We start from the raw sequence: 10,082 nt of genomic DNA, 5'->3' as shown, positions 1-10,082 counted from the left end.
CGAGGAAATACCAGTTTGGAAAAAAAATTTTTCCACCAGCCCCTTCGAGCTTCGGCTGAGCTTAATTAAAGTTACAGACATGTGTAAAGGGCAGGGTGGGGGAGTCTGAGCTGCTCAGAAAACATGTTTTTAATTATGCTGTGGAATTTCTCCCTAGGGTAGGCCTGTGCACAGTTGAGTGTCAAGGACAAGGATGCCACTCTGGGGTGGGGGTGCTGAGCAGGACTGGGCAGGTGGGTGGGGGAGGGGAGCAGAGGCTGTCGTGAGGCTCTGCTGGGCTGTGGACAGACTCGCAGGTGGTCTTTCTGCCGGGAGAGAAGTGTGAAATGCACCCCCATAACACATGCTCACAGAGTTGGAACAATAATGCTGGCCTCTCAACAAATGTTTTTCAAAGAGTCTCACCACCGCCTAGACCAGCATTTCTCAGCCTTGGCTGCACATTGGGATGACCTGAGAAGTATGCAAACAGATCCTGACATCTTACATCCTGAGATTCTAATGTAACTTATCTGGGGCGTGGCCTGAGACCCCCACGTGTTTCCAGTGTCAGCCACACGAGAAGGGCTGGCCTAGGTCAGCAGAGGAGATCACTGAGGGACAGGGATTATAGGCAGAAAGTGGCAGCCCTACTGCAGAGACATGAGAGGTACACAGGCAAAGCGGTTCCTGCCCCAGGCCAGACAGAGAAGGAAGGAAGGAGATGTTGCTCCTGCCTCCCAAGGACGGGAGGACTGTGTAGCCTTCCTGTCCGGCATAGACCAGACACTTCAAAAATGTCAGTAAGTGAGTGTGGGACTGGCGCTGCCAGCAGGCAGGAGGCACACTGGCTCGGGTTTGGAAGTGCTGTCCAAAGACTAGGCAGGTCTGGCTGACTCCTCCCCCTGGTGCAAGCCCCTCTCGTGTCCAGAGCAGGGGACGTGAGTGTCTCATTTCTCAGGAAGCCCCGTGTTTCCAACTGGCAACTGGGCAGCTCTGACTCTAGAAAGGAGGAAGAATGAATGTGAGAGCAGGACAGGCCTAAAAGGTGCAGAGCACTAGAATTCGCACTCCTTGCTCTTCTGCCTATACAACAGGCTGTCACCTACAGTGTCCCATGACCCTGTGACAACCCCAGGAGGCAGTAGTACTAAATGGCTCGTGGTCACGGAGCTTCTGGTGCCAATGTGTTTTCTGTGCTTGACACTGTTCACTTGTCCCACCCTCAAGACTGCTCCAACTCTGGTATCAGCCCTGCCTTACAGATGAGGCCATAGGGCGTGGAGAGGCTGAGTGGGTTATCCAAGGTCACGTAGCTGAGACTGAGCAGGCTGGATGGGAACCCTGGTGCTTGGCCCCAGAGTGACCAGCTCTTAACCCTCAGTGTACACTCTGGGAAAAATAACAGCCCCGTTTCTTAGATGAGAAAACTGAGACTCCAAGGCTAAGCAAGCCCAAAAGTGGTTGTTAACCCAGATCTTCCCTCCACTCCCACATCAACATCAGTGTTTAAAATGCCAGGCCTCGCCCAGACAGATATTGCCACATGGAAGGCAGCTGTGTACTTGGTAGAAAGCCAACATTTTAAGCAATTGTCTTAAGGAAGAGTCACATGTGCTGAATCTGGACTGGTTGTCTCGTTTCCTTGGTGAAGACACCGGGAACAATTTCCTGTTTCATCACCTGCATCTGGCATTCACATTGCTATCTAGATTGTCAAGCGTGCTCCCGGCTCACCCACTGATGGGAGGGCCCGGAATGGGAGATGAGAAGCCAGGGTATACGCCTCAGGGGGTGCAGTTTGTTAAAGCTGCAGGCTGTTGGTGACCTGAGCCCCAGTGTCACCTCCAGCTGTTTCAGAGAAGCCTCCTAGATCAGCCTTGGCAAAGGCTCCCTTATTCCTGGGATATTTATCCGGCACCTATCATGAGTCCCACCTGTGTAGGTGCTGGAATCACAGGGGTGATGAGGACAGATGAGGTTCCTACCCTCAGGAACCTTACACCCCACTTGCTTATAGGAGCAATTATCTTGAAGTGCCATGAGTGACAGGAAGGGGAAATCCAGGCCACAGGAGGACAGTGTGTGTACTCAGGGGCCAGGAGTCCACAGTTCCTCCAGCAATTCCTAACCAGTCTCAATCTGCATTCCCTGGGGGGTCTGCCAACTTTCCAATAGCTAGCCAGTCTGCTTGGGATCTGTCCCTTACTACTGGTGGGAATTGCCCAGTGTCAGTGTTTGGCCGTCTTGTGGGAGGAGGTGTAAATCGGCTGCCATCCGGTCGCCAGCTGACCATTTTCCAAAAAGCAGAACATGGTTTGTCCTTACCAGCGGGAAAGGAGCAAACGTTTGCTGAGCATCTGCTGTGGTGTCCCCACTCTTCTGAGAGCCTGTTTACATTTCCTTGGAAGGAAAACAACAAAGGGTCACATTAAAGCACATGCGAAGAGGCCCTGGCTGATCTGTATATCCTGAGGTTCCATTCTCAGGCAGCTGCCTCAGCTTGCCTGGAGAGCGTGGGAGTTTCCCCTTTCCCCACCAAGGTCTGTGAGGTGGGAGGGGTGAGCAGAAGCACTCTTACATTCCCCAGAGCCCAGTCTCCCTCCTCCTTCCCCTCCACACTTCCATACCTCCAGCCCACATCCTATGTGCAGTGCCACAAAATGTGGGCTGCCACAGCCCTGGCTCCTCTTTCAGAGTCGAGAGTCCTTGAGCCCTACATGGTACCTCAATTCAAACACCAGCTCTCAACCTTGTGTTGCTCTCAGCAGCCCTTCCAGTGTAAAAGCCGTGGCAGTGTTCTCTGCTTTGTTTCTCTAAGCAACGTGAGGTGTGAAAAGAGACATGCTAGTGGGTCAGATTTCTGCTGGCTCTGCTGCGGATCACGATATTTCAGTCATTTTCTCGTTCGCTCATTCATTCGTTCCTTCAGTGACCACATTTACAAGGTCTACTAAGCACCAGGAAAAGGCCAGGCAACAGGGAGGGGCAGCGCTGGAGATCCGAGGCTGGGTTTTGGTTCTGATGCTGCATCACAGCGTCAGTCACTGCTTGTTGGAAAGGTGAGCTCTGGCAGAGTTCCGCTCATCAGAATCTGCATCTCTGTGCACAGTGACATCGAACATGCACTGGAGCTCTTGCTCGTGATGGCTAGAGGTCTCGTGCTAACGCAGCTTTCTAAACAGAGGCAGAGGAGAAGCCAGGCAGACGCAACATCTGGTTGGTATAAGTCAGGGTAGAGGTTGTGGAGGAGGAGGGATAAGAGAAGGAAGCTCTTTCAACCAAAGTTCCACTGCGTAGCAGGTGCCGAGGTGAGCTGTGTCTGCCTGGCTGTTGCCCATAATCTCTTAGCACCACAGACTTACTCTCCCTTTTTGTTGCATTTTTCCAGATTCGTTTCATAGTGGAACTGGTGTGGCCTTTATCTCTATTTCTGGTCCTGATCTGGCTGAGGAACGCCAACCCTCTCTACAGCCAGCATGAATGTAAGCGTGGGCGGCCTGCGCACACCCAAAGGGAAGGGGTCCCGGCCTTTTGTCTCAAAAGATCTTGTGTTTTTGGGTGTGGGACTGGGTCTGCTTGTCATCACTTCATGTCTATAATCCATAAAACAGATTCATCAGCGCTATACACATTTTAATGTCTAATCTGATGTATCCTAAGCAAATACTTATATGTGATTACTAAAAGATTGTGCAAGTATTTTTCATTTTTTTGTTTTTGTTGGCTTTATTTTTTCCACACCTCAACTCCCATTTGTTTTAAAGAGAATAGACTACAGATGAGTTCTCTAAATGCATCAGGGGCCAGTATAGAGAGTATGTGACACATAGAGCTGGAATAGGAGGAGGAACGCTATTCCACTACACTCCACGAGGTAGTAGTCCTTAGACCTCTGAGGTGTCGTGGACCCAGATGACCCTGTGAGAGCCTCTTACCCCTTCACCGGCTTCTGATCAGGATAGCATCTCCCTCTGGGTGGCCTCAAGATTCATGCTAAAGTGCCCGGTCCCCTGTCCTTGTTCTCTGCTCAGGGGTCAAGGTCTGCATCAGGCTCCTGTCTGTTCAACCTCGCTTCTCTCCCTCACCCCCAAGCGTCCATAACCTACAGCCCTACTGTATGCTCGGGGCAGGTGCTCAGCACGCGGTTGTCCAAGGGGTGGAGGAACGTCTTCTCCTCAGGCCCCAGCGGCATTGTGGAGCCTTCTTGAGCCGATGCCCCTCCACCCCCCACCACAAAGTGAGGTGTTCCCTCATCGCTCCCCTTCTGCACTTCTGTCCATGCCTCCATTGGAACATGTTTCTATCTCCTGCTACACCAGGGCCCTGAGGGATGAAGCCTTGTCCCGGCATTCAGCAGGGCCTGGCAGACATCGGACGCTCCCCCTTCTTAAGTGTTGATGGGTGGAGGATGCCCCAGAGGGTGAGACCCCACGATAACTCCTTCTGGTCTTCATTTCCTCTTCTTCTTTAGGCCATTTTCCCAACAAGGCAATGCCCTCAGCAGGAGTTCTGCCGTGGCTCCAGGGGATTTTCTGCAACGTGAAAAATCCCTGTTTTCAAAGTACCACCCCAGGAGAATCTCCCGGAATCGTGTCCAACTACAACAACTCCGTGTAAGTGTTGAGATGCTCCCACGCAGGAGAGGCAGCCGCACACCCCTCCATGCCAGTGTGTACCAGGGCGTATGCCCCCATATAGAGTATGCAGAGCATGTGGTCCTGAACGAGGGTTTCTGTGGCTTGCTGAGCTTCTCAGCTCCTAGGAGTAGAGCAGATTCCCTCTCCAGAACATTCTAGTAGTTGTCAGGGCACTTGAGGAGGACTCATCCAACTAGGGCCACATGGAGATCATTTCTTGGTCCTTTTACCCCTGAGGACTGGAGTCTAGTGGTGACTCCCTGCTGAGTCATGCCCACTGCTTCTGGCCATCTGCTTGGGTAGAGGTGCTGTGGGAGGAAAGTTTAATTCCCCTCACACAGATCATCCCTGGCCGATCTCTGCTCCTTTAAAAACTTTCTTAGACTCAGGGGCTCAGAAAAATGTCAGGGAGCCTTGAGAAGAGAGATGAAGTCAGCTTTACGAGGTGAAGTCTACTTCTTGGGAGAAAAAGATAAATCCCAAGTTCCCCGCAGCAATTGCTGTTGGCACCCGAGAGGAGTGAAATCTCGGTACGGTTGGACACCAGGGTTCTTACTCTGTGGAGTTGAAGACTATTTCAAGAAGATGAAAACAAATGGTCCTTCCTAAATAAAATGGCCATGCACAAAACAGTACACAACACATGACTTCCAGGAACTTATGGACTCCTGGCTGACAGCCTCTGGACTGGGGTCGACTCTGAGGTCACTCCCACAAGAAGAGAGTCCACCTTCAGAGTGTCCTCTCAGAGCACTGAGAGGATGTGATCTGGGCACATCCCAGAGACAGAAGCACAGAGATGTTGACGGGGCCATCATTCACCACCGTGCTGACCTCGGCTGCACCTGTACAGCCTACACCTGAAGGTCCCTAGCAGGCTTGTGGGGCATCAGGCTTCACTCAACTCGTATAAGCACCAGGTCAGGTGGAAACAGAGACATCTGGTTATCTCAGTTTTGTCCTTAGAGGAGATCAGATCAAATCTGCATTTGGACTAAAAAAAAGAGAGAGAGAATGTTTGGCAGGTCAGCCTCATGCTCAGAGGGGACTCCCCTCTGAAGGGGTAGTGAGAAAACTGCAGCTACCTGGGTCCTATAATGGCAGAGTTGAGTGGTCATGCCAGGGCTGTGTGGTCTGCGAGCCTATCGTGATGTGCTTGCTAACGCCAGGATTACCGGAAGGCAGAGAGGGGAGGCCTGTCCTCTTGGAAGGTCAGGGCGGTCACGCTTCAACCTTGAAATTTTCATCTACGGCCCATGCCTTTGGCTTGAGACTCATGTTCCTGAGAAGAAATGCCTGTTAGAGAGAGTCCACGGGTTGCATGTGGCAGCAGGGAGGCTTGGGCAGCGTGGGGAGGCAGCAGGGCGCTTCAGTGGGACAGGAAGGGCAGTATTTACAGATGTTACTGTGGAAGAATGTGGGCTGACACCGAGGGCAGGGGTTCCAGACTTCAGCTGCACTCAGCTTTGCGCCTGGAAAGTTGGGCTTCACATTTGCGCACACAATGAGTGAAATGTTAGATTATTCGAGGCTCTTTCGCTTGCAAGGCATAGAAACCACTCAAGCAATCTTAAGCCCTGGAAGAAAGTGTGTGATTACAGACTAGACCTTCTCACAAAGCCAAGGGCAGTGAGCCTGGCTTAGGAGAGGCCAGCCAAGAACCAAGAGCTGTCAGGAGCCCTCTCCACCTGGACCTGTGAGGCAGACCTCCCTATCTCTCCCTGTGCGTCCACTCCATTCACCGCCCTCCATGGGCCAGTCTCCAGTGCCCCTCAACGCCCAGGCTGCCACTGGTCACTGGTTCACAGACCCTCAGCTTCCTGAGTGCCGTTCGAATTCCTGGGAACAAAGTCGCTTGGTCCAGCCTCATTCTTCCTTCCAGTCAACCTTGGCAGAGGTGTGTGTGTGTGCGTGCAAATGTCCATGCGTGTGCATGCACGTATATGTGTGCACAGGGCACCATAGTGGATGAAGCATGGCTTCCGAGCCTACCCCTGTGCAAGGGTGGAAGGGCAGGTCTCAGAGAAGTGGGTGGAAACTGGGAAGACCCTCCAATAACAGCTATCAATATCATCCTATGTAAGACCTCTCTGGACAAGAGACACCAAGCATGGGGTTGAGAGGTGGCCAGGCCCTGCCAAAACAGAATGACCAAGTTGTTCACCACCCATCTGTCAGCCTGTGTGTACGGGGCAGTAAAACTGTAGGATACATAATGTAGTAACAGGGTCAGCACTTGCGATCTCAAAAAATAGCACAAGGTGCTACTGCTATTATGAAAATAACAGCAACCTCTTTATTGATGAGGCCTTGTGCTCCTTACAGCTTGGCAAGGGTGTATCGAGATTTCCAAGAACTCCTCATGAATGCCCCCGAGAGCCCGCACTTTGGCCATGTTTGGGCCGAACTCCGCACCCTGTTCCAATTCATGGACACTCTCCGGACTCGCCCTGGGAGAATTGCAGGTGAGCTGACTTCAGAGCTCAACCGTCACTGGTTTCACGCATCAGAGGGACTGAGAATACAGGAAAGAGGGGGACAACATAGAAGGCAGGAAGGATGGGCTCTGGAGGCCTGGGAAGGGTCCCCTTGGTGAAGATGCCTCTTCCTCCACGCCAGCCTAGGAGGGAAGAAGTTGGGAAGGAGGGCAGGAAAAGTCTCGTCTCAGGCAAGTCTGGAGACAGAAGGACGAAGGCTAAGAGAGCCGGTGCTCTGGAACATGTGAGGCTTGGTGAACGAGCAGAAGCAGGGGAAAGGGCTCTGCAGAGTTTGGGAAAGGTGTGGAACAGTTTTCAGAGAGAGCCAACCAGGAGCACACAGAGACATCAAGGGAGTCAGGTAGGTCAGAGACCACATGCTGCCATGACATAAGTATGTGTAATTGTATGACTTCTCCCAGAATATCTAGCATCCAGACCCAGAGGGTGAGCGGGTAGAGAGTGGGGTGATATGGAACTGGGGCATGGAGGGGCCACCACAGATGTCAGGCAGGCCAGGGCTGAAGGCGGTGCATGAACTGCATGCATGAGGATGGGCAAAGAGCCAGTGGTGCTGAGATGGGCTGGGAGAATGGAACGATGGGAAGAGGTCTTAGCGGGTCCCATGACCCTGCTTAAGTGATGAGAAAATCAGCAAGAAGGAAGGATTGATGGCTGTGGTCAGAAAGTGAAACATGCACATTCAGGCCTTCCAAGGCAGGCAGGGTGAGAACGGCCCCCGTGTGTGGCCATGGGGAAGTGGATGAGCCCCAGGTGTGCAGGGAAGGAGCGGATTGGCCCCCAGGTGTGGCGGGGACGTGGCGAGCCCCAGGTGTAGCCAGGGGAAAATGGATGGGCCTCCGAGTGTGGCCATGGGGAAGTGAGCAGACCCCCAGGTGTGGCCGTGGGGAAGTGGATGGGCCCACAGGTATGGCCGTGGGGGTGTGGACTGGCCCAAGTATAACCATGAGGACGTGGATGGGCCCCAGGTGTGGCCGTGGAGAAATGGATGGACCCCTAGGTATGGCTGTCAGTAAGTGAGTGGGCCCCTGGGTATGGCCATGGGGAAGGGAAGTGGAGGTGAAGGCGCGTTAGGAAATGAGAGACCAGGCCGGTGGCCCCAGGTGGACACTCCATTTGTGTAGGGAGGTAATGGGTGGGCTCTGGGGTCGGAGGGCCACCTGGATTCAGGAAAGGCAAGGAGGAAGGATGGAGGAGCGCCCTCTCATGTGCTTCCTCCCAGGGGAAAAACAAGAAATGAACAAGGCCCAAGGACAGTAACAACACCACGACATCTCAGAAGTATGAGTGGAGGTCACTGGTGCCATGTCTGTAGCAGGCTCCTCTGCAGGTGGCTAAAGGGACTGGACCGGGCAGTGGGACACCACTCCCGAGAGCAGAGTAAATGAGTAGCCACGAGGAAGGAAAGCCCCTGGGAATCCAGGGTTCATGCAGCCTTGGGGGGAGGGGCTCAGAGGATGACAGGGACAAGGAAGGGATCTGCAGAGGAGAAAGGAGGGCTGCGTGGAACATCTTCTGCTCCAGGTTCCAGACAAGAAAGGTGGGAGGGTGGTCTTGGTCAGCCCCGGGGTTCCTCTCCCGAGTGTGCAACTCCCTCAACACTCAGCAAATGTGTGGCGCTGACTGTGAGCAAGGGCCGGCTAGTCCCTGGGTGTGGAGAGATGAGTCAGCTGAGTGCCTGCCCTCTGTGGGCTCCTGGCCAGGGGTAGAAAGAGACGAGCAGGCAGATGGCTACAGCGTGGAGGGCCTCAAGGCCGCAGGAGAAACTTCTCCTGAGAGAACCTGATCCTCCTGCCAGGGGCCGCCTCTGTCTCCTCGCCCCATGGGAGTACGTTCAGATTGGTGCATCCAGATTGCTTAATTGCATTCTAATTGTTTCAAAAATAGCAAAGCATGGCTGTCATGTAATCATGTCTACAAACCGCATCACAAACACTGTGTGCTTGCTCTCTGGTAGAAGGGTTATTTTGGTGAGCTCAAGTTTGAACAACCTTCTACTGTATGAGCATTTTAATAGTAAGAACCCTGTCCCCCACCGCACCAACAAGAAAAGGTTCTCCCCAAGTGTAACTGAGCAGACACCACGGGGGCTATGCAGCTCCTGGTGCAACAGGCCCTGAGCATCCAGTGGGGCCTGGGGTGAGGCAGGCGGTTCCTTTAAGTTTCTGGTCGTCAAACGGAGGCCTGCCAGGAGGAAGTGTAAAGGAAGTCATTGCAAACCACAATTTATCTGTGGTTTTCACAATGTGTGTATGAGACATCAAATCACTACTTCTTAACCCCAAAGCAGGACTGATCTGGAATTGGTGTGCAGGTGGTTCCTTCTGCAGACTCCCGGCTATGGGAGGCATGTCCTAACAGAGAGCAAATCTGGGGACAAACTTCAAGGAAGGCCGGCCTCAGCTCCCAGGGGTGGGAACAGAGGCTCTGTGGAACCCCCAGCCTTAGTGGCCATGAGAGGGGATGGGGTCCATCCCCTCATGAGGTACACAGGCTCTGAGGGAATTCCAGCCGGGACCACAGACGATCTCAGAGTCTGTCCCAGAGTCACTGTGGACAAGGACCCCTCAGGCCAGAGCCGCTGTGAGGAGGCAAGCCCTTGAAAGCAGGTGGGCGCGGACCCTGGGTGTGCATTTACCTGTCAGTCCCCGTCGCCTGGGAAAGTATGTCAGTGGTTGACCCAGGCAGCGTTTGCCTTCCACAGCAAACCTGTAGTGCTGCATTCTCAGCGGGGGAGGATTAATGGTGAAAGAGGAGAGGGGAGCCCCCTCCCCACAAGCAAGCTCTGTGGTCTCTCAGTCATCTTCCAGATACCTTCTCTCCCATGCCTCAGCATCTCCTGCACCCCTCCCACCCCCACCCTCAGCTACCCTTGCTCCAGGTCCCCTCAGCCCCACTGCCAGCCTCTAATCTTCCCATGGAAGGGAACAAGAGGAACCACATTTTAAAAGAAATGCATTTTTCT

General features: G+C 53.3%; 1 protein-coding gene across 1 annotated transcript in view; it reads left to right on the top strand.

Annotated features, from left to right (window-relative positions):
- The window catches only part of ABCA4 (ATP binding cassette subfamily A member 4), a 135,289-nt gene that overhangs the window by 3,856 nt on the left and 121,351 nt on the right, over window positions 1-10,082 (top strand). The window contains exons 2-4 of the mRNA XM_008074610.2: window positions 3,371-3,464; window positions 4,454-4,595; window positions 6,945-7,084. Of these exons, the coding sequence (XP_008072801.1) occupies window positions 3,371-3,464; window positions 4,454-4,595; window positions 6,945-7,084 (376 nt within the window). The remainder of the gene's footprint in view (window positions 1-3,370; window positions 3,465-4,453; window positions 4,596-6,944; window positions 7,085-10,082) is intronic.

This window comes from Carlito syrichta, unplaced genomic scaffold, assembly GCF_000164805.1.
Source record: "Carlito syrichta isolate Samal-C Ts95f unplaced genomic scaffold, Tarsius_syrichta-2.0.1 Scaffold316502, whole genome shotgun sequence".
Taxonomy (NCBI): domain Eukaryota; kingdom Metazoa; phylum Chordata; class Mammalia; order Primates; family Tarsiidae; genus Carlito; species Carlito syrichta.
Note: the sequence above shows the minus strand (reverse complement) of the source record. Positions and strands in the feature narration are given on the sequence as shown.